This window comes from Primulina huaijiensis, chromosome 8 (genome assembly GCF_012295235.1).
Source record: "Primulina huaijiensis isolate GDHJ02 chromosome 8, ASM1229523v2, whole genome shotgun sequence".
Lineage (NCBI taxonomy): Eukaryota > Viridiplantae > Streptophyta > Magnoliopsida > Lamiales > Gesneriaceae > Primulina > Primulina huaijiensis.
In genome coordinates this window covers 19,183,227-19,207,273 of record NC_133313.1, presented here as the reverse complement: position 1 = coordinate 19,207,273, position 24,047 = coordinate 19,183,227, and the positions used below count along the sequence as shown (strand labels likewise).

The 24,047-nt window shown below is 34.7% G+C and overlaps 3 protein-coding genes across 8 annotated transcripts; 2 read left to right on the top strand and 1 right to left on the bottom strand.

Annotated features, from left to right (window-relative positions):
• Positions 1-4,322: 4,322 nt before the first annotated feature.
• On the top strand, positions 4,323-10,941 carry LOC140982806 (uncharacterized). Of its 4 annotated transcripts, none has more exons than XM_073449527.1 (4): positions 4,323-4,427; positions 5,011-5,038; positions 5,122-7,604; positions 7,708-10,941. In XM_073449527.1, the coding sequence occupies exons 2-4, from the start codon at positions 5,015-5,017 to the stop codon at positions 9,065-9,067; spliced, it is 3,867 nt and encodes a 1,288-aa protein (XP_073305628.1). In that variant the 5' UTR covers positions 4,323-4,427; positions 5,011-5,014; the 3' UTR covers positions 9,068-10,941. The 4 variants fall into 4 exon arrangements, 3 of the variants coding, with proteins under 3 accessions (XP_073305628.1, XP_073305629.1, XP_073305627.1); XR_012176354.1 differs by lacking the exon at positions 4,323-4,427 and having other exon boundaries at positions 4,434-5,038; positions 7,708-9,848; positions 9,930-10,941; XM_073449528.1 differs by lacking the exon at positions 4,323-4,427 and adding an exon at positions 4,434-4,678.
• A 3,218-nt stretch (positions 10,942-14,159) lies between these two features.
• LOC140983365 (phosphoinositide phospholipase C 6-like) lies at positions 14,160-16,663 on the top strand. Of its 3 annotated transcripts, XM_073450399.1 has the most exons (6): positions 14,160-14,300; positions 14,700-14,920; positions 15,059-15,176; positions 15,422-15,574; positions 15,646-15,732; positions 15,875-16,663. In XM_073450399.1, exons 2-6 carry the CDS (start codon positions 14,757-14,759, stop codon positions 16,166-16,168), a joined length of 816 nt encoding a protein of 271 aa, XP_073306500.1. In that variant the 5' UTR covers positions 14,160-14,300; positions 14,700-14,756; the 3' UTR covers positions 16,169-16,663. The 3 variants fall into 3 exon arrangements, with proteins under 3 accessions (XP_073306500.1, XP_073306501.1, XP_073306499.1); XM_073450400.1 differs by lacking the exon at positions 14,160-14,300 and having other exon boundaries at positions 14,325-14,920; positions 15,868-16,048; XM_073450398.1 differs by lacking the exon at positions 14,160-14,300 and having other exon boundaries at positions 14,330-14,920.
• Positions 16,664-18,475: 1,812 nt separating this feature from the next.
• On the bottom strand, positions 18,476-20,997 carry LOC140983262 (putative serine/threonine-protein kinase-like protein CCR3). Its single transcript, XM_073450225.1, has one exon. The coding sequence runs from the start codon at positions 20,902-20,904 to the stop codon at positions 18,538-18,540; it is 2,367 nt and encodes a 788-aa protein (XP_073306326.1). The 5' UTR covers positions 20,905-20,997; the 3' UTR covers positions 18,476-18,537.
• Positions 20,998-24,047: the final 3,050 nt, after the last annotated feature.

Genomic DNA, 24,047 nt, shown 5'->3' with positions numbered 1-24,047 from the left:
AGCTTCGTCCAAGCTCTAGCCTTTTTAAAGTCTGTCTGATTATTATTTTCCAATTTTTTGTGTCCTAATGAATTCTAGAATTTATTATTGAAATATATGTGTTGTTTTGATTAATCAATAAGCAGATATCTTGTGATACGTCTCATATATATATATTTTCGTGATAAAAGTCAACTCGATTCATAGTTAAAGTGGAAAATAATAATTTTTTATGAATTGATTCGGACTAAATATCTGTTTCACTAAATTATCACGTTAGACCATCTCGCATGAGTTTTTTTTGTTAATCTCTTAATTTGTTTCTTGAACGTATCATCTCAACTTCATTGAATCCGTATTTCTTACATTTTAATGGAAATTGAAATATTATACGAGTACATCAAACTCAAATCCAAATACGGAATTTAAAGGGGATGATTTTGTGTTTGAAATACACACCGAAGGTTAATATCAATCCTAATTGCTCCACAATTTAATCATATATCAAGAATTTATGTGTCCTGCTTATATATTTATTTTTTTCATTTGATATTTTAAAATGCAATATGATAATGTAAGTGGAATTTTATAATGGTTTTTCTAATTTTGCACAAAAACTCTTTTGAGACGATCTTACGGATCAATTTCGTTGGTCGAATCTTTTATTTGGGTCATCCATGAAAAGTATTACATTTTATGCTAAGAGTATTATTTTTTATTGTGAATATCGATAGGGTTGACCCGTCTAACAGATAAATATTCGTGAGACCGTCTCACAAGAGACCTATTCCTAATTTTGATATATGTGTGTGTGTGTGTGTGTCAGGCCCCATTTTCCATTTCTCCATAAATAATATCATGGATTTATTTCAAAATAAAAAAAATAACAACAGATATCATTGATATATTCTCAATTATTTTTCACCACATATATTGATACTCACAGAAAATTTAAGGTCCGATTCCAGCAAGCGTCGCTAATCCAGACGCAGGTTTCGAAATTGTCTTGAGCTTGAAATCACGAATAAGACCGTTAGAAGGGGGACGGGAGGGTGTCTCGGCGTAGCCCCTCCGACGCTCAAGTTATAGACTGAGGATATAAAGGGGAGCAGCTAAGGGTGCTGCTGAAAAAGTAATGTAGTGAATCTCTAAACTGAATACTCAAACCTGGTATTTATAGGAGAATACACGGGCCCTTGATGGACTTGTCTTCCATTTGGGTTAGGGATGGGCCAGGGGTAATGGCTTTGATACTCACGGAAAATTTAGAGTCCGATTCCAGCAAGCGTCACTAATCCAGACGCATGTTTCGAAATTGTCCTGAGCCTTAAATCACGAATAAGACCGTTAGAAGGGGGCCAGGAGGGTGTCTCGGCGTAGCCCCTCCGACGCTCAAGTCAGAGACTGATGATATAAAGGGGAGCAGCTAATGGTGCTGCTGAAAAAATAATGTAGTGAATCCCCTAACTGAATACTCAAACCTGGTATTTATAGGAGATTACATGGACACTTGATGGACTTGTCTTCCATTTGGACTAAGGATGGGCCAGGGATAGTGGGCTCATCCATGTTGTATCGTATATATTCCACCAATTTTGCACCTCCCAACATAATCAATACAGTTAGATAGGTGATCACCGTGCAGTCTGGATTATTTTTTGCTAAAATTCAAACTTGAATTGCTATATACAGTTTGGTTTGAAAGTTTTTTTTAGATTGTGATTTTTTAAGTAAAATTTAATTTTTACTATTTCAAGCGGTATCGAGCATGTACGCCGTTTTACTTTTTAAAAATAGAATGAGAAATGGAATCCAGAATAATGAATCTGTCGAATAGGCATTGACCAAATAGTTAGATCGAGACACTGAGATTATTAGTCTCATGTTCGAATCAGACTAATTATGATTAATTTTCTTAATTTATTTAGGTCCATTTAGTTGTTTATTTGAACTTTCTTTTGCCCAAGATAAGCAAATATCGGATCTATATTCAAGTCCCGTCAGTAGTACATGCAATTATATTATATTTTTGTAGTTCGTAACAATATCATAATTGTACTAAAAAAAAAATTTAATGAATTCATTTTTTAACATAAAATTAAATAGTACAATGTAAATATCAAATACCACATATGTTAGCTTTTAAAAAAAAACATATGAACAAAATCGTTCATAAACTCGGTTTTTGCTTCAAATTTCCAACACATCAAAATCGATGTGCGATTTGATAATTTTTCGAAAACCGCAGTTTATCTTAACAAATTAGATATGGCGTTACGATATGATTCTATCGGTTGGTATGTTTTTTTACAAAGTATGATTGACATACAAACATGTATGGCTTGATTCATGATATAAGACGATGAAGAATATGCAATACAAATAATAAAAATATGATCGATATTGATTAAAAAATATGATAGACAGAGATAAATGAGATAACATGATAACTGTTTTTATGACATGATATAATTAAATATGTACGACGTAATGTAATAATATCCAAATTATATTTACTATATATACAAAATTAAAACACAATTTTTTTTTAGAATATCTCACGAGTCAATTTTGTAAGATATATATTTTATTTTGATCATCAATAATAAAATATTATTTTTTATATCAAAATATTAATAATTATTATAAATATAAATATGATTGATATATCTCACCAATAAAAATCGATAGATGTCTTTCAGGTGAAACATATAGCCCCCATCAATGGGCTCATTTACCACAGCCCTGGTTGTTTTCCGGATCAAACCTTTTAAAAATAGTTATGTTCGATAATTTTTAATTCGTTATTTTTTTCAATTATTATACCAAATATAACAAATCGGAAGTGATTCTTTAGATTTATTTTTTTTATACGAAATATTAAACATCTAAATTTTAAAAATATACAAACGAAGTTCGCAATAATTTTTTTGTTCGAATTAAGATAATTTTATATAAATATATCGAAAATGTTATTCTCGATCATCATAATTTAACATATATAAATGATTAAATGATTACATGATGGAGAAAAAGTCATCAACTACTCCGCGTATAAAAAAAGCAAGTGAACGATTATTTTAAAAGAAATTATTTTAATTTTATTTAAAGAATGTTTTAATAAGATAAAAAAATTATTAAAAATAGTTAAAGTTAATTTTTTATAAGTAGTTAATATATTTAATGATGTATAAATTGATAAAAAAAAATTATAAAAAACAATATTAAATATAAAAACATAACTATATATTTGAAACACATAAAAAATGAAATATTTATATTTAGGATATTGTAATAACATTTCAAACTATTCATAATTCCTCATACTTTCACTTTTATCAAGTTTTTTTTAATCTCTTTTATAATGGTTGATATATATTTAATTTTTATTATTATTTTAAATTATCGAACCTACTTCAAATATATAAACAATATATTCTCTATTGATATTATTATTTTTATCCTAAACTTAATTGTTTTTATAATGATATTATATTCAATTATGTACAATTAAATATGCAGTCTCAGGCAGCTTTCAAAATTTTTTCGTTCTCCATAATTTTATAAAATATTTAATATCGACCAAAAATTAAATCACAATAAATTTAATAAAATATAAACCATCTCAATGTCATGTATGATGTGTTTCAAACTTATCTTTGTAAAAAATTGAAACATGCTGGTACTATAACATTTAAACTATTAACTCTACGTGTATAAATTTATTTTAAAAATATGTAAATTATTTTTCTAATATATTTTTGTTATATGTATTACAAATATATTCAAATTTATTTTCGAAGTTTTTTTAGAAGTAAAATCGTAAACTTCAAATTCAATAATTTTATGTTTATATAGAATTTTATATGGCAAAAACTTGTGTGAGACGGTCTCACGAGTCGTATTTTGTGAGACAGATATCTTATTTGGGTCATCCATGAAAAAATTTTATTTTTTATGCTAATAGTATTACTTTTTATTATGAATATCGGTAGGGTTAATCCGTCTCATATAAAGATTCGTGATACCGTCTCACAAGAAACCTACTAATTTTATATTTGTTAAGATAGATTTCAAGTTCGTCAAACAATAAAAGAATTTGAAATTCATTATATTTGGTTAGCTAATGTTTAAATAAATAAATTATGTATTTTATTTAAAATATTTTAATCATTTTAAAACTTTTATAATATAATTCAATAAATCAAAAAATATAGAATTTATTACGACAAAAATATTATTTATTATCATATATATATATAAAATTGATTCAATATCCAATATTTTAACCTTAATAACAAGCAAGCTGATCCACGACACATATTATCATCACGGTGGGACCCGCGATAAGGTGGAGGGCGCAATAGACAAATTCATTGGCCTTTTAGTCAAGTCGTCGTTTTCTCCTTCCATTCATCTCTCTCTCTCATTCTGCTGAATTTCTGTAGGTAAATTTCCTTGCGGCTTACAGAAAGATCTTGTACATCACCAGATTTTTTTGTTGATTTGTTACCGACGACAATCACCGACTGCGTGTTATTAGGACCGGATCTGAATTTTGTTGTTCTGTGTTTATTTTTCTTTTTTATTCTTGCTTTGATGGTGATTATTTGGAGAGTAGTTCCTTGAACATTTTCCCCTATTGATGCTGCTTTGCTGTAGAATCAGGAAAACTTGCTGTGTATGATCGATTATGGGGGTAGGTTTGTTTGTTTGTTTTTTTTTTTTAAAAAAAATTTAACTTGTTCAATTTTTCTCCTTCAGAAACAGGGCGATCTTTGTAGGTGGTTTTTTTTTTGTTAGTTGATTTTTTTTTACTATGTTAGCTAGATTAGGTTAGAAATTTTTGTGTTTCTCATACGTGGTTTGTTTCTCTGTTGGATGAATTTGGTTGTAGTTTCCATTGAAAGATTTGGAGTATGAAGTAGCTTGCCGTTTAGATGTTTTCACTGGTTTGAACTTTGTTTAAATTAATTCTGCTGTTTCTTTTTTATCCTACGGCTGCCCTGATTTCTAGGAATTCTTTTCTAGGCTCATGCCGATTCCAGGAGATGAAGAGGTTTGTCGTCTGATTTTAAAGCATAGATAGTGCTTAATTAGTTTATTTTTGGAAATTTTTATTTAGTCAAAATTTATCTGCAGCCTGGGGTACTTTCCCCGCAGCTGGAGCAGCAACAGCAGTTTAGTAATTTCTCTGGGGCGATTCCTATCAAGAAAAGAAGATTTCCTGTGGTTCGGTCTCCATCTCCTTCCCCCGAAGAAAAGACCTGTTTTTCGGAGGAAAATGAGTCGAAGGACAAGAATTATATAAATAATAGCCCAGGTGGAGGGCCGTCAATTTGTGCGTCTAAAGATATGTGTCATCCGTGTAAAGTTGAAGAGAAATTTTTTTTGGAACTGATAGTTATAAAAGAACAAGTTACTGACACTCGTGTTGAATTGGCACAAGATAAAGTGGATACTTCTTCCTTGAAGCCGCAGGAAGTAAATCCGGATATCGGTTTGAGTTTTCTTTTCAATGAAAAATCTGCAGAGCCAGAAGTTTCGGGAAGCAGGGTTGGTGCCGAGATTTTGAATGTCAAACAGGAACTAGTTGGTGGAAAAATTGAAGGAGCTAGTCAGCTCGAATTATCTACTTGTCTGAATAATGTTGGATTGTTTTTAGGAGCAAATAAACCATCTATTCCTGCTTCGGAGCAGAAAATCAGTGAAGGTATAGGCCAAATACCTGGCAAGTCAGATCTCTCACCCCCCAGTTTGCTTTCAAATCGGGAAATGCTAGTTTCACATGATATCAATAACAGTACAATTAGTGATGTTAGCAGTCTAGCATGTGTTAAACGATCTAACTGGGATCTGAACACGACTATGGATGTGTGGGAGGGTTCTGTTGCTAAGCAAGCATATGTGCACAAGGCTGCTGGCATTGATGGATTTACCAAGTCCGATGTTGAGCATGGTGTGAAAGCTTCTTTGAACACATTGAACAAGGGGAATCAAGTTTTGGAAGAACATAGCTCTAACTCTTCTAATACATCTGTACAGCGTAGCCTGTACAAACCTGAAGATATCCTTAACTCTTCTAATACATCTGTACAGCGTAGCCTGTACAAACCTGAAGATATCCTTAGTCTTAGTCTTTCTATTCCTTGTAGAGAGTTGGATTTGTGTGGTGAGCATTATTCGTTATCAGATAATATGGGCTCTGAAAGTGTTGATTTGAGAGTGAACTTGGGACGGCCGCAGTTGCCAAATACGAATTTTACATTTACTAATGTTGAAAGTGTCAAATCAGAACCGGTCGATGAGAATTCAAAACTTGGTTGTAGCACTAGTAATAGCAGTAATATGGTTTTATCTAAACTTGCTTCTGTGAAAAAGGAATGTTTTGAAAACCACAGCACTGGATCTGTTTTTCCCCAGAAATCAGTGAAATCTGAACTGGTTCAGGAGGGTAATAAGGAAAGCTTCAAGTCTAAAGGTGCTATGCTATCACAATCTGTTGCAAAGAATGTAACGGTCATGCAGCATCAAGATAGCTCAGCATCTTCTTCCGCTTTATCAATTCCTTTGACACCTCAGAATTCACGCCCTTCGAGTTTTTTACTACTAAATCAGTCTGAACATTCTTTACCGTCTGAAGAAGTACTTGGCCACAGGTATATAACGGATGAACAGAATGACAGCCTGGTTTCTAAATCTGCGAGTCAGAATGGCAAACAGTTAAATTTGTGCATGACAGAGGAGTCAAGTGTTCTCAATGCTGGTAACCGCCGGTTGGCTTTGGTTATTGAGAAATCTAACGATTTGTGTGGAAACAATGAGCTTACTGCAGACAACGAGGAAAAGATGAATGTATCAACTAAAATGCCCGAAGAAAGAAACCATATTACCTGCATGGATATAGAAGAGAAGATGCATGACAAGGAAGATGATGATTATGAGGATGGTGAGGTTCGAGAACAGCTAAAAGATTCAGTTGGAGAAGATGCGAGGGTTGTTGAACCGAACTCAGAAAATGTAGTACTTGTTGAATGTGATTATAACATTAATGAACAAAACACTAACACACCTGTTTCTGATAAAAAAGTCACTGTAACAGAAAATAATGATGAAGCTATCTGTAGTAAAACTAAAGAGGGTGCTGTTTGTTTTGATGAGCTTAAAAATGTGGATAAAATCTTGCAGAAACCAGTATCAGACATTTTGAAAGAAGTTGATTCTTTTGGAAAGAAATCAGTCTGTGTTGTCACTCCGGATAAGCTGCTTGATCTACTGTCAGAAGATGTTAACAAAAGTGACGATAATGAGTTGTCCACAGCGACCAATGATAGTCATTCAATGGGTGCTACACTTGGTGGTGATGCTATTGATAAAGTCGTCGATATCTGTCCAGTAAATCATAATTCAGCTTTGTCTGAGGTGAAAGTATCTGCAGATGGCAACAACATTGTTAAAGATTCCAGTAGTGTTGCCAATAAAAGCCGGATCATAAGTTTACCTCGTGCTACCATTGCCAGCCCTCCATGTAAAACAAGATCACTGTCGGGCAGGGTGTTAACACCGCAAACTGGAAAAGAAAAATATTCTAATCTCGAAGGGGATATACGCCCACGCTGGAATAGGTGATCATTTGTGACACTGATTGATTTTCTTCTTACTTGTATATTACTTATTTTTTGATCAAAATAAATTATGATAATTCCGCACCTGTTTTTCAATTTTCAGAGAACAACTTTATATTGATGATCCCAACAAACGTGTGAAAGATAGAGTGCATGGTCAGTCATTTAGGAATTCAAGACACAGTTTCGTGCTTGGAAAAGGGAGGGTATTTGGCAGGTTTGGCCGCCTGCATAATGAGTGGGACTCTGATCGTGATCATGAATCAGAAACTTATAATGGTCGAGCTGATTACCGGGTCTTCAGACATAAACAATCTTCTTCCATTGCTGGCGAATTTGAATTTAATGACTATGACATCACACCTGATGGCACCTCGTGTAGTGGTAGGGAAAAGACAATGAACGATGAGTTACCTTCATTACGCCATCCATCCTTAAGGAGGCTATCTCCTGGAGATATAGATGGCCAGATAACGAGGAACACTCAAATGCCTCGTAGATTTCGTAGAAACATCAGCCCAAGTAGATACAATGTTGAAGATGGATCGGACTTTATGGGGCATCGTCACGAGGAAAAGTTAATGCGGCATTTGTCTGATGATATCAGAGATTCTGTTTTCCATCGTCAGCAAACTAGGTATGACGAACTTGATGGTCAGCTTCGAAGGAATAGGAATTTTTCTGCTGTGCATAGGAAAGGTTATCCTCGAATTTTTTCAAAATCTCCTGTTAGATCCCGTACACGCTCACCAGGTCCTTGGTCATCTCCTCGTCAATGGTCACCCGATGGGCATCCTGACTCAACACAGCAGAGATGTCCACCTCTATTTAGGATGGGAAGGATGAGATCTCCTGAACATGCTTGTTGCGATGAGATGGTTCCTAGAAGACGGGTATCTCCTTCATACATTTCCCAGCATACGAACGACTTGAAAGATTTTGATCTCGGGCGGGAGCAAGTTCATCGAAGGCCTATCAATTCAAATAGGAGAAGCCCCCCTCGGCGGTTGTATCCCTGTGGAACTAGGAGATCTGATGTGTTGGATTCTCGAGAGAGGACTGATGGTGACGAGTATTCCAATAGACCAGGGCATTCTGATAGGTTTCAAGAGCTTTGTAATGATGGAAGTATGGATGAGAGAAGAAACTTAAGTGAGAGACGAGGTTTTGTTCGTCCATTTCGATCTACTTATGACACTGATAATGGAAACTACCATTTACATTTGAATGATCGTCCCAAGCCTTGCAGATTCTATCAGGACACAGATACCGAGTTTGTTGAGAGAAGTGACATTAGAGAGAGGGAGTTTGATGGGCGCATAAAGCATCCTCCACCTCTGAGTGTACCCAGGCGAATGAGGGATATAGAAGAGCAGCAAGATGGAAGTCACAGACCTGGTGGGCGGGGCTGGCATGATGATGGGTTCTCTGATGTATCTGGAGTGAAAAGAAGAAGATTTTGACTTGCTACCGAAAAACTATGCAGTGGACCAAAACTTGGCTGGAAATCGGCTACTTTCTTCCAGTCGCATGGCGCCAAATTTTCAGCAAAGATCCAGTTATATATCTTAATTTTTGAGATTAAGTGAATTGGTAATACCACGAGTATTAACATTTCTTGTATGAGATTACTGGATGCTCATGATAGGATTGAGGTATGGACTTCTAAAATTGTTCCTGATTAAACATGGGCGTGGTATTTTAATCAAAACTTGGCTCTTCATCGTGCGATGGTTGTTCCCGGGAAAAATTTGGATTGTTCAAGCTCATTGGACTTAAAGACCAGCCATGGATGCAGCATTAGAAATTTAATTTGCCAATATTGGTCGTTATGAATATCTTTGTGGTAATTACCTGATGGAATCCTTAAATGACTTGTTTCATATAATCATCTTCGGTGACAAGTGAGATGGAGTTTTTATTCAGTATCCAAGATATCTTCATAGTTGCTCCTTACTTGATTCTGGCAAAGATACTAGTTATACGAGGATTGGTGCCAGCTGTTTAGTTTTTCACCTGGTTGAATGCATGCAATTATTACAATGATTCAGCCGTCCCTTTTCTGGAATTAATTACGTAGTCAGAGGACAGTCTCTTTAAAGGAACATTATTTAAAAAGTTGTTGTGGTCTTTTATTTGTGAATTGTACTCTTGTCCAGTGCTTTGGCTTGAAGACTATCTAATGGTGTTTAGTGAGCTACACCATGTCATGACATAACCTTATCACCAAACCATTCCTTTCAGGTGATTATTACACGTGGAATGTGGTTTGCTCCACCAAACACTTGCTAATTTGATCACTTGTGCATTGTGTTCCGTTTTCAGCCCTCATGGTAGATGGTCTCATCGTGTTCAGCTTGGAGTTTAGATGATGTGATATCATAGACTTGAACTCAAGGGGTGAATTTAAGTTCGAACTCTCATCTCAGATACCCTCAAGGGGTGAATTTAAGTCCCAACTCTCATCTCGGATACCATTGCCAGCAGTGTAAAGGATTCAATTTCTTTTTGTCTCTTTTAATGTTGACATTAAGGATGATAGTGTTTGGCCTATAGACTGCCATTCTTTTCACCTTTTTACTGTGACATGGAAGTATTTATATAGAAGTTAAAACAACTTTGCTGGCGGCAACCACTTATTGATTGAGCTACTGCTGCTGTTTCTGGACTTGACCGATTTCGATGACAGGTGAATCCTCTCAGTCAAGAAGATAGTTGACAATGCTGAAAATATGAATTCCTGGAATTAAGATGAAAGTTATTTTTATTTATTCTCGAGAAATTTTGCGCACAAGCGTCTAAATTAGGTACTAAACTTTGAGATTGGTAGCTTTGGCTACCCCTGAATCAAACTCTTATGTTTAAACCGACAGGTCCTGATTTGGTACACACAACTAAACAGTTATGTTTTGATTCACCTGTGTTATGGGCCCGATTCAAAAAATATTTAGAGGTATTCCGGATGATGACCTTTTTTGAAATAGATCGAAACGGAAATGGAAAGGTCCCTTGGTAAAGAACTAGGATTGCTTCCCTACCTTCGCTGTTGGGATATTTTTTAGGGTAATTGTCTGTGAAGGAAAGGAATTTGAGCTGCAGCTCTACTGCACCAATTGATCCTCTTGGAGAATGAAGTGATTGGACTCTGTTTTGCAATCTTGAGTGTAAAACGTACAAATTCTTTCTCCAGAAGTAAACAAATTGGATTATCTCTTCTGAATATATAATCTCATAGGACTCTCCCCTCCCCTATTATTCGATAGGGCAGTTTGTCGTTCAGGTTGGTTGGAGTTTGATACAAAGAATGTGATGCTCCATTTCGATTAAAATGGTCTCATCTTAGCAAATGGTCCCAAAAACCAAAAGTTGGACGGTAAATGTGCTTTTATACCTTTGTGCTTAGATAATTGTGGTCTCAAGGAGAAGACAACCTTGTTTTCCTGCGAAAGCTAGCTTTGTGAAGGAAAGGAACCTTCATGGGTAGGATAGGATTGACCCACCAGAAGGCTGGAAACCCAGTCTAATATGTTGACAATCAATTTAATTAATTGGGTTCGATGTTAGCCGGGTGTAACCCATCTCGACTTGTAGCCGGATCGGTTTTATTTGTAGTTAGGTACCCTCTCCGGTCCTGTTACCGACGAGATCCAATCTTTTACCAAGCTGGTTCTGAGTTATTGTTATTGTCAGGACTGCCATATTTATCAATATCTTCATAAAATATTTTTTAAAAAGCAGTCTTCGATCATATAGTGAGACAGGGATATTAACGGATGGTAATTAGAACATGCATGGGTTTTGTGAAAGTTTTGAAGTGTGCCAAGTCAAGATTGGTACACGGTGGAAATTGGTATACGTTTATCCGATCTTGCTTGTCCATAAACGCTTCACATGATTTTACCCAAATTACAGTGGAAGATTTATTTTCCTGCATGTTCATAGGATGTATCAAAGCATGCATGGGTTTCGAGTGAGATTCATTAATTTTACAGTCAACGTGGAATGGAGGTAAAATCCCCCAATATTAGCAAATCACAAAAACTCTACCGTCTACGAGTCAATTTTGTGAGACAAATTTCTGACCTGATTCGATTTATGAAAAATATTACTTTTAACTTCAAATGTAAATCAGGTCGATCTGTCGCACAGATATAGATATAACTAATATGGCAAAACATGGTTTCATGAATAATATGAGCTGGAATCTCTCAATGTGACGAATAACTATGTATTCTTTTTATATCACATATGAAGTGTTTTTTTTTCTTATAATTTGGTGAAATTTTGAGATTTGGATAATCAACTCATGATATCAGTTTTCACTAAAATACGATAGATTAGCAAGTTCTAATGGATTAGGAGATGAAAGGATTACTCTTACGATGCCAGTGTGAATTGCTTTACTTGCTCTCGGTCATCAAAGAAAAATATGGAGAGACATTTAAGATAGTATTTGGAAGTTATTTATTTAAAAAAAATCAGTGGAAGGGGTGATTATTAAAGTATACGCGTGGAATAATATTAAAACAATCTACTTATCTCCGCTTAGTAATAAACCTAATAAGCGCAATCATGTCAAAAAGTTTCACATTTTCATAGTTTAATTAAAAAGTAAACGTTTAAAATTATTTCTAATTTATAATTGGAGATTTTTTTTACAAATTTTTTTTGAAACAATTTATAAAATTTTAAAAGCTTAGGGCAAATAAAGTGAGAATGAAAAAAAAAATATTTTAGTTGGTTGTATTTTATCATTCCCATTTTCTTAAATTTTTATTTATATATATGTTATCTGTATGACCTAGTTATAATTAATGCTGTCGTATCCTGTAATGAAAAGAGAATGACATTGAGGTATGTCTATCATATTCAACACCAGGTGCTAATATTGTACTTCTTTTGACCATTAGAGTGATAGGGGTAAAGATGAATAGATGATGAATATATCAAATTCATTGAGAAAAAATCATGCAATATTACAACACCAGAATTTAAGCGCCTAACAGCTATTGATACCGAGAAAGTGAAACTTGGTCTGATGCCTGAAATACGAAATGGCAGCGATCGTGGTAATGAATCAGATAGTATCAATCATCATGACATTCCATCGCCAATTGACAAAGATTTCTTCGAAGATAAATTATCATTTAAGGAGATGTTAGATCCTTCAGCTGATCTTGAAGCTGACGTCAAGGTAAAGACAAAAACTTATGTGAGACGGTTTCATGGGTCGTATTTTGTGAGACGAATCTCTTATTTGGATCATCCATGAAAAAATATTACTTTTTATGTTAAAAGTATTATTTTTTATTGTGAGACGGTGTCACAGATAAAGATTCGTGAGATCGTCTCGCAAGAGACATACTCCAAGGTAAAAAGGCTCTTCTATGCTATGAAAGTCTAGGAACATTTATAACATTGACATGTGGGACCTACATGGTACCACATGATCTAATTAATGTTCTTGGTGCATTATTTGGAACAAAACAAGGAATGAAAAAAATGTTTTCTATATATATTTAACTATGGGTGCTAATGTGCTTACACCATCTGAAAATCAGGGTGATAGTTATCAAGATGATATCAATCACATTCAACAAAAATCATTCAAGATGTCCACGCCAGAATTCAAGCGTCTGATTGCTATTAATTCCGGGAATGTTAAAAAAGGCTTGAGGCACACACCAAGGACCGATTGCAATATTGTTAATCCCAAAGAATACTTGAAACAAAAAATACCCAGGATCAAGATATTTCATCACCAAGGGGAAAAGATTCCATAGAAGATGAACTTTCGCTCAGGGAGACATTATCCCCTACATCTGAACTTTTAGCCAGTAACAAGGTAAACTGAAGGCTCCTTATATATTACATTTGAGTCTTGACGAAAGACAACAGGAGCATTTAAACCACTAACATTTGGAACCTACATGGCACAGCATGTTGATGTGTCATTTAAAAAAATATAAAAGTCATCTCTATGTCATTCTAGTTTTTAGGTGTTCGTGTGCTTGTATTTTTTCTGAAATATCAGAGTGACAGTAATCAAGATGATGTCGATTCAATTCAACAGAAACCAGGCAACATGGCTGCACCAGAATTTAAACGTTTAACTGCTTTTAATACTGAAAAGGTGAAAAAAGACCTGAGACATATGTTGAGAAATGATTTTAGTTTTGATGATCCGGAGAAGAGTATATTGAAACAAAGAATGCCAAGGATCAACATATTTCATCGCCAATGAAAAAGGATTCATATGAAGATGAATTATCAATGAGAGAGACGTCAAATCCATCAGCTGAACGTGAAGCCTATGTCAAGGTAAGACGGGGGTTTATTCTATGCCCCACCTAGTTCAAATTCTTGTTCTATTGTGTAAGAACAAGGTAAAGGCAAATTTTCATCTATTTAGGTGCTAATACACTCATACTTTTCCGAAATGTCAGAGCGAGAGTGATCAAGGCAACATCGATTCCATGCAACATAAGTCAGGCCGTATGGTTGTGCCGGAATTTAGGCGTTTGACTGCTATTCATACTGGGAAGTCGAAGAAAGGATTGAGGCACGCACGGAGCAATGATAGTTACCTAGTTAATCCCAAGAGTACCAAGTATCATCAAGATATTTCATTTGAATTGAATTGAATTATCATTGAGTAAGTTATATCCTGCAGCTGAGCCCGAAGCTTATGATAAGGTAGAAACAATTAACTGTGCAACATTTCTTAAATATGCAAAATCTGAAATAGAAAAAATATAAAAAATTTGGATATCTTTTAATTACCTAATCATTTTTCATGTTACCCGGAATTAAACTCTTGATTATATGCCTGGCGTGGATAGTAAACATGAACCGGGTCGAGCTTTATGGGCCACGTTTTCCAGTCTTGTCTGAGATATTAGGTTGTGGGGTATTGGTTTGCACCGTCGTTCTATTTCTCTATTACTACCTGATGATAGACACCAGAAGCATTTTTACGGTTGACCTAGAGGATCCTATATGACACCCACACTATCCAATGATCGTAAATGCCAAATCTTTTGTTTTGTAACATTCTATTTTTTAGTTGATCGTATGCTTTCTTATGAAAATCAGAGCGACAGTGATCAAGACGATGAAGATATTGGTTTTCATCGACAAAAATCAGGAAATATGTCGGCACCAGAATATAAGCGGTTGATCGCCATTCATGCCGGGAAGGTAAAAAAAGGCTTGAAGCATGCACTTAGAAATGGTAGTGGTAAAGTTAATCGACTTAGTTTGAGTGAACAAACACTTGAAAGGGCTGCAGCATCTTATCCAATGGATGTTGTCAGGTACGCTTTTTTTTTGGCTCGTAGATACGCTTGAGTTAATTCGTAAAACTTGTTACCTGTTAGTTTTTTTAGAAACATTTTAAAAAATAACTTTGGTCAAACTGTCCGTTTTCTTTTATTATTTTTTACCTTTTTCAGGTTCTCTCAAAAAAATATTTTGAGGGTATTTCCGAAGGGAACACGAGTAACATCATCAAATTTTGACCCGACTATTGGATGGATGCACGGAGCTCAGATGATTGCTTTTAATATGCAGGTTAGTTCTGTATCGAGCTTGAGGTGAATTGTACTAGATTAGTATAGAAAAATCGAAATTATGTTCTTATGATCAAGAATAAGGAAAACATGACCATGGTACATAAAATCGCCTTGAGCACGAGGAATTTTTTTTCTATTTTAGCACAAGTACTCCATAATATTTAGTTGATGTCAAATTGTTTCTATTTTATCTTAGTAGCAGTGCCATTTAATGTTGGATATATTGTGTCTTTGACCCAAAAGGGATATGGAAAATCTCTCTGGACAATGCACGGTATGTTTAGATCTAATGGAGGTTGTGGATATGTGAAGAAACCTGATATACTCATGAAGAGAGGTCCGAACGGCGTGGTCTTTGATCCCAAAATACCATTGCCTGTGAAGAAAATCTTAAAGGTAAGTAAAATTGTTTACACGATAAATTTAGTTCCTCGAACAAGAAAGATTCTTGTGGTCATGTTTGATAGGTAAAAGTGTACATGGGTGATGGATGGCGTTTGGATTTCAGCCACACACACTTCGATTCATTTTCTCCACCAGACTTCTACACAAAGGTTCGTAGTATATGTGTAGCAAGATATGGCATTTATCTCATATCTTACGAATACAAGCCTTTTTTCTTTCCCAAGACTTGCAAAAAAATTAAATCGTCGTAAAATTTGTTGATTTATCCCCATTACTATATGGAGATCTCAGGTTCATATAATTGGAGTGCCAGCAGATGCAGCAAAACGAAAGACACGGATAATTGAGGACGATTGGGGGCCATATTGGAATGAAGAGTTTACATTCCCTTTGAGTGTTCCAGAGCTCGCATTGTTGAGAATCGAAGTTCGGGAGCATGACATATCGGATAAGGATGACTTTGGCGGCCAGACATGTTTGCCAATCCCGGAATTGAGACCGGGGATACGCACTGTTCCACTGTATGACAAAAAGGGTCAGAAATTTAAGTCTGTGAGGCTTCTTATGAGGTTTCAGTTTCATTGATATTCTCCATATTCTTTTACCCCATTTTTCTCTGTGTAAATGTTTATATTTTTTCCTAGATGGGATTAAACAAACTGTGAAAAAGCTCACAAACTCCTAGTCCCATTAAACAATTCATGATTTTTAATTATAGAAATATAAATGGGATTAAACTGTGAAAAAAGCTCACAAGTTCCATGTTCAATTACAAGGTTTAGCCTTGTGTACAAGATTTAACTGCATGAGTATCAACTTGAGTGAAAATCGTGCCAAAATAATGGGAATTCATGACATTTGATGGAACTGACACAAGTTAAATGAAATCATGGGAAATGAGGGTATTATTTTACATAAAGAATGGATCATTTTTTCTGTACTGTTCTCATATTCACAGGCAAAACTAAAGGGTGAATAATGTTCAATAATTGCTAAGTGATCGATAAACCAAAAAGAAGCCTAATCAAACTCCAAACTATGTTCGACAGAAGAAAATAAAGTGATAATTAAATTAGCATTCTTGTCTAATTCTCTATATTAATGTTTGTTAAGACATTACAATGGAAATGCTCATTGATCATTCCATCTATTTTGAATGTGATGATCATTTTCAATTCTGACATTTTATAAAATTTTATTTTATTTAATCTAACTAATTTAAATCTATATTTTCATAATAATAATAATAAATAATATATAATATGATTATCATTTTAGGTATTTATATGATAACATTAATTTTAAAATAATTAATAGACATCAATAATTAGCATTTTTGTTATTTTCTTGAGTAAATTATTATGTTGAATTTTTAATTAAAAAAAATATTTGATTATTAAAAATAATTTCATTCATTTTTTTTCCATTTCTGTATGCATGAATCATTGAAATGAAATATAATTATCATTCTATTTTCATCTCTATTTAGTTTCAAGATTTATTTCATCGATGTCTTATTTCATTCATTCTTATCAATCACGTCTAAGTCTATCAGTTACGAATGGAGATTCGGATTCTCCTCCATCAATTTATTTTTCAGAATTAAATTCTGAGTGACGTTTTCTTCAATATACATTTTTGTAAAAGATCAAGAATTGTGAGCCTCTGGAAGCAAAATTCTTATATTTGCTAATATTAATGTTTGTGCAATAAATTTGCAACGGAAAATATTCAATTTTCTTCAGAATATAATTGACTTTTACAAATTAAATTAAATGCGTTCATATGTTTTTTCCTTCCTATATTTCATTTAGTTCGGAATTTAAGTTTTGATGGGTGAGAAATTCCTTAAATTAGGTTAGGTTGGTTGTCCTAACACGGTTTCCATTTCCCGCTTGATAAATGTCATTAAATTTAATTTATTTTTTTATTCAGATTTCAATAATACCATTTATTTATGTGCCGTAATTTAAATTAAGAAATTGAAAAATATAACTATTTTAGGACAAAAAACTGTTACCCCATAACCAGAGCCCAATACATCCTCCTCAGAACAAAATATTTAAATCAAAATTTTCAATTATTTGATTAGGAAGAACTATTTCATTTTCTTTTAAAAAAAATAATTGATTAAGGTTAAAAAAAATATTTCGAAAAAATTAAATTCTCAAGAAATAACCAAGCCGTTTTTAAAAAAATCCTGTGTATGAATATACATTCGCTTAATATTTTATTAAAATTATTAAATAAATTTTGTAATATTTATGAATTTTTTGTTCTTAAATAGTTTTGCCACCTACTAACAAGAAAAATTCAAACTTGTGGAAAGTTATACCATGGCCCAGTGCTGTCTCGATTGACTTCGTGGAATGAGAGTCAATTGCGACGTCGTCTAAATTTGGACCAAAACTTGATTTTGGAACATCCTTTTTACTGGTCACATACTAAACATTACAAAACAACACAAGATCGGAATAAATACAAAATATTTCAATGTTCGACTCAAGTTTTATATTTTAATATTGAACTGGTTCTAATAAATATTTCAACGTTTGACTCAAGTTCTATATTTTAATATTAAAATATATAACTGGTTCTAATAAATATTTCAACGTTTGACTCAAGTTCTATAATATTGAACTGGCTCGACGAGCTTGTTCCAGATAAAAGCATTTTAGATACGTCTCGGGTATGGAGCGATTGAAGCTTGTATGATCAAATGCAAATATGATTCATTTTCAAGACATTTTTGGATTTTGATGGAGCCAATGCATTTCATTGCCTTGTGTTTCGTGTTGAACATTCTTCCTAGGTAATCATCGTACTTTACACAGCTTGAACAGACCTTTACACAACAAATATGTTAACATTTAGCTGAAAAATGTCATGGAATTAATGGAAATTAATACCAAATGAAAAAAAGAATAAGATTCTACAATTAGTTGGGTCTAATTTCAATCGGAAGCAATGGAGATCTGACCACTGGAAATGCTGCCATGGCTATCATCACACAGAACCAATGCTCGTTCCAAGTTGACAACAATGTCAGTCATGGTAGGCCTATCTTTTCCTTCCAGATGCACACAATGCATAGCCGTGTAAGCCATTAGCTCCACAGCCTCGGATTCTTTCGTCTCCGGTGGACCAACTCTTGAATCCAAAATCTTAGTCAATTCTCCGGCCATAATCACTGGCACTGTATAATCCACCATGCTAATCGGTGAACCTTCTTCATTCTTGAATATAGCCCTCTTCCCTGTCAAAAGTTCCAACAACACGACCCCGAGACCGTAAACATCACTCTTTGTTGTCAAGACATTTAATCCATAATATTCGGGATCAATGTATCCAACTGTGCCTGCAGCCTTCATCGGCCTATAATCACGGTCATTTTCCGGCCCCATTAATGATAATCCGAAATCAGACACTCTTGCTGTCCAATTTAAGTCAAGTAATATGTTTGAAGACTTGATGTCTCGATGAATAATGGGTGGCACGGCGTAGTTGTGGAGGTACTCAATCCCACGAGAGGCATCTAGTGCGATCTTGATCCTCATTTTCCAAGAATTCACGATGCTACTACTCTTTTCAGAGTTGTTCTTGCCATGCAAATGATCGTGAAGCGCGCCGTTCTTCATATACTCATAAACCAACAACCTTTCATCCCTTTCATTACAATAACCAATCAACCTAACCAAATGCTTGTGGTGTAGCCTTGATAAGAATGCTATTTCAGACTCAAACGCGCTCTCTTTTTCTTGAAATTTCTTTGTTTTTGGCCCTGTTTCGCTTCTTTTTACAGCAACTTCACGGCCATCATGCAATTTCCCTTTGTAAACAACCCCAAAACTCCCTTCACCAATCTTGTTCTCCAACGCAAAGTTGTTAGTAACAGAGACAAGGTCGGAAAATAAGAACACCTCCCCCCTATCCGTGTGTTTCGAAGAAGGTCCACTCCTCTGGCGCTTCATAAGGATCGAGGCCTGGCGCCTAAGAGTGGATGATCTCGAAGGTGGACTGCTACTAGATTGTTGAGCGCCATTAGCTACACCAATGGTTGGCTGCACAGAATTATGAATCTTTTTCTTGCCCAAACAGACTCCAGTCCACAAACAATAAATCACGGAGCAAATGGCCCCAAGACCCCCCACGGATCCAACAATAACCAGAACCAGTAAGCCCTTTGTAAGCCCTCTAGAACGAGAATATCTAATAATAATCACTGGTGGTTCTGGTGATGGAACTGGCGGAATCAAAACAGGAATATCACAAGGCCTACAAATATTACCATTTTCGGAACAAAGTGTTTGAGATTCGGGATATACATTACATGTACAAGAAGTATCCACACATGGCCCTGGAAGAGTCTTTAGCAAAGGTAGTTCAACCCCTGAAGATTGAAACTGGTTAGGCCAACCGGCACCCCAACAAATCACTGAAAAATTGCTAGTTGTTAGCCCACATGTAAAATTCAACCCTGCAACTACGAATTCAAATGAAATCCCATCAGTGATATTGCTTGAATATTCACCATTCCCACCCCAACAAATAACTGTTCTATTCAATCTTCTGATTGCACAGCTGTGATTTGCCCCCAAAGCCAGGCCTCTGTACTGATATGCCGAATTCGAGGGCACATTCAATTGACCATTATCGTTATCCCCTTTACAGATAACGAAACCTGAAACATCTATTCCACAAGCATGCCTTCCACCAACCTGAATGTTCACCATTGAGAAATTTGCAAATTGGGATTGTATTGAAGAAGAAATATCATTAATCCCCCAGCAAAGAACCCGATTGTTACTGTTCAAAATTCCACATGAAAATCCAATCCCAGATGAAATTACACCAAATTGTAAATTCTCAGACGAAGAAACGATATCTCCTCGCCAGCAAACTGCGTTTTTTGATGCAGTAACATTTGTTAACGCGCAAATTTGAGTGTCACCAATGGTGAGAGAAGTCAATAAAGCCGTGGTGCTGTTGTAAATTCTCTTGGGACTGAAGGTGGTGTTCCAGCATAGAAGACTAAAGCCACCGGAGCGAACGCCACAAAGGGTGTCTCTGCCACCGGCAACGGCGTCGAATGAGGTGGTGGGTAGGATCGGCGGAAGAATCTGGCCATCCCGCCAGCATTGGACTCTCTGGATGGGTTGCGACGCCACTATGCTGCAGATAGTGGTGGCGGAGCCGTATACCACAGCGAGTGTGGAGCCAGAGCCCCCGAGTGCATGAGCTGATCGCAGAGATGGGGACACGGCGGCGAGAAGGATAATTATGGCAGCGGCGGCGGTGACGGCTGTTAAGGGTGTCGTCATGAAAGGGGCGTTGTAATCTGAGGGTGCGGTCGCCCCCTCATTTGTTGAGAGAGAGGAAAATGTTGTAGAGAGAGACTGTCATTTGTAGATAAGCGGACAGTGTACGCTTCCAACATCAGCTAAGATTTTCTTTTCAATTTTGATTTTGTTACTGAGTAAAATTTTGTTACTGAGTAAATCTGTCGTGAGACGGTCTCACGAATCTTTATCTGTAAAACAGATCAATCAGATCAATCTTGTCGATATTCACAATAAAAAAAATAATACTCTTCGCATAAAGAGTAATATTTTTTCATGGATTATCCAAATAAGAGATCTGTCTCACAAAATACGACCCGTAGAACCGTCTTACACAAGTTTTTGTCTTTGTTGTAATAACAATGTCATGAAAAATATGACTTATTCATTTTTACAGTATAAATACAAATAAACCATGTCCTAAATTTGACCATTCTTAGCATATAATTAACATTTTTTTTATTAGAAGAGCTACTATAATTAACAGTTATATAAACACTCGTTGAGATTACATCATGTACATTCAAAAAACTCGAGACAATAAAACTCGAGCTTAACTCATGAGATTAGATATAATGTTTATATTACTCAAGTCTTGAGACAATAAAGCTCGAGATTGACTCGTGAGATTAGATCTAATCGAGCTCGGATGCATCTAAACCCTCGGTAAAATTCGTTAAGTGGAGAGTGGATACGATTTTGGTAGTTAGTTCTAAGTTATGATACATGTGATAGTATATTTAAGGATTTTGATATATAACTAACTTATTTTTAATGAATTAGTTCCACGCCTTGGTCTTTTATTTTAATTGATCGACAATTAAATCAAATTTAATGTCGAACTAATTTAAAATATATCATATTTGCCTAATATACCGGTATATATGCGCAATTGTAAGGATAAATTAGAGTATTTATTAGTATTAATTGGAAATAGAATGGGCACAAATCTACACAAAAATCACGTGAATTAAAAATACAATAATAATAATTATAGAGAGCTACGCATCCATAGCCATGAATATTGAAGGACACCACCGTTGAATATCACGGATTATGCTTTTTTTTAAAAAAAAAAAAATTAATCGATAATATAATAAATATTAAAATCATGGGATCCATTCAAACTTTGTTTATTCGTTTTGATTTTGAACGTTAGATTGAAAGGAAGAACGATTGAACTTTCTTAAATGATTGAGTTTCTTTATGTGTTAAATAGTTTTTTTTTTTAAAAAAATCAGAACATATTAAAGTTATACTAACTAGAAATATTTATTTTGCATGTTATCTAATCCAAAATTTGTTATAGAATTTACAAGCATGACTAACATAAATATATATATATAGTTTTGATATCATGCACACCTATCGTGCACACCTATGTGAGTATCGATGAGGTGTCACTCATCCATTGGATGTGATGAAATATAGAAAAATTGTGCATCCAATGGGTGAGTGACACATCATCGGTGCTCATATAGGTGTGCACGATAGATGTGCAGGATAGGGGAGACATTATGTAGACCGTAGAGTACCAAATGGTCAAGATAAAGTGGTACATTTATCGAACACGTGAAATCATTCCAAAAATATTTTATGAGACGGTCTCATAGATCTATTTATGTGAGAGGAGTTATTCTAATTCATAGTAAAGTGAAAATTACTATTTTTTAGTATAATAAATAATAAGTTTTCATGAATCGAGCATTGTCAAATATTTATATCATAAAATTAATTCATAAAATAATTTTATGTAAATTTGTGAAGTAGTAAGCGGAAAGAAGTTGTCATAAAGAACAGCTTGACAAATTCAATCGAAGTAGCCGCATAATTATTTGGACTTTGACAATTTGATTTTTTGTCACCATGCTTTTATGTTTTAAAAAATAATATATTTAATTTATATATATATATATATATATATACGTATACGTAAACTTTATTTCTTATTATTAAATGGAAGTCCAGTCAAGTTTTGCTTTTTGACCGGGAGAAATGGCTCCCTTTACTTAAAATGACAACTAATTTGTAACAACAAGTCTTTCTAGAATAGATAATATTTTGACCTCTACTTTTTAAAATTATTTTGATTTAGACATTCTCTTCCAATAATCAATGGTAATGAAAAAATACTAATCTTTTTCCCTTAACTTAACTGCAATAGATGGATTAAAACATGGGGAAAAATAATAAAGCATAGATGACAAATGATTTATACAAATAACCGAACACACACCTTTCTTTTCTGTGCAACAAAATAATCCATCTTTTTTCGGTTTATTGTCTTTGTAATGAAAAGTACAGGGTTTTGTCACTGCTCCAACTATCTCTCCATTAGACAGGATCCGATCAGTTCATCGATGGTCGGCAAGTAGCCGAAAAGTGATTATCGGTTCTAGAACGTTGGGCAACAATTTTCAAATAAATTTTTCCTTTATGCAGCACAGATATTATTATCATCATCCTTATATATATACACACACATACATATATATCTCTATATATANCTATCTGTGTGTGTATAATGTGTCGGGCTACTGAAATAGCCAGTTGGGCTTCATTTCCGAACCATAAAATATTTGGGCCTTGTGACCTGCAATTGTTTGGGTCCAATATCATTGAGAAATGATCCAAACCACCTACACGAGTTCCCATCTTTATTTTGGCACTTACTATTCTCACAATTAAAGGGGATAGTCATGTAAACAATAACAAAACCAAATCGAGGCCTGTAACAAATACAGTTTAATTAAAACAGATTCATCCTCTCTGATATGTATTTCGAGGATTTAGCCGGATGATAGTTTACCAGGATACAACGGACATACTAGCAGTGATATTGTACAAATAATCACACTAAGAACGACATAGTATCTGAACTTTATTAGCAGGAAAACGCAAAACCACAGCAGCTTGCGCTGAGAGTAAACAAGAACAAGGGAGAAAGTGGATGTATGTTTCTGTTTTTGTTTTCGAGCTTGGCACATCCTCTCGGAAGGCTAAATATTGCCATCAATAAACAGCCATACGAAACACCAACAGCCAGCCATATGGAGCACCAACAGTCAGGCGTCTTGAAAGTCTCTTCCCGGATAAAAAAAAAAAAAAAGGCAAAGGAAGCAAGG

Coding starts and splice junctions, on each gene's coding strand:
- LOC140982806 (XM_073449527.1), top strand. CDS start 5,015: ATGCCGATTCCAGGAGATGAAGAG. Junction 5,039..5,121: donor CGATTCCAGGAGATGAAGAG/GTTTGTCGTCTG, acceptor ATTTATCTGCAG/CCTGGGGTACTTTCCCCGCA. Junction 7,605..7,707: donor ATACGCCCACGCTGGAATAG/GTGATCATTTGT, acceptor TTCAATTTTCAG/AGAACAACTTTATATTGATG.
- LOC140983262 (XM_073450225.1), bottom strand. CDS start 20,904: ATGACGACACCCTTAACAGCCGTCACCGCCGCCGCTGCCATAATTATC.
- LOC140983365 (XM_073450398.1), top strand. CDS start 14,604: ATGACACCCACACTATCCAATGATCGTAAATGCCAAATCTTTTGTTTT. Junction 14,921..15,058: donor TATCCAATGGATGTTGTCAG/GTACGCTTTTTT, acceptor TACCTTTTTCAG/GTTCTCTCAAAAAAATATTT. Junction 15,575..15,645: donor CTGTGAAGAAAATCTTAAAG/GTAAGTAAAATT, acceptor CATGTTTGATAG/GTAAAAGTGTACATGGGTGA.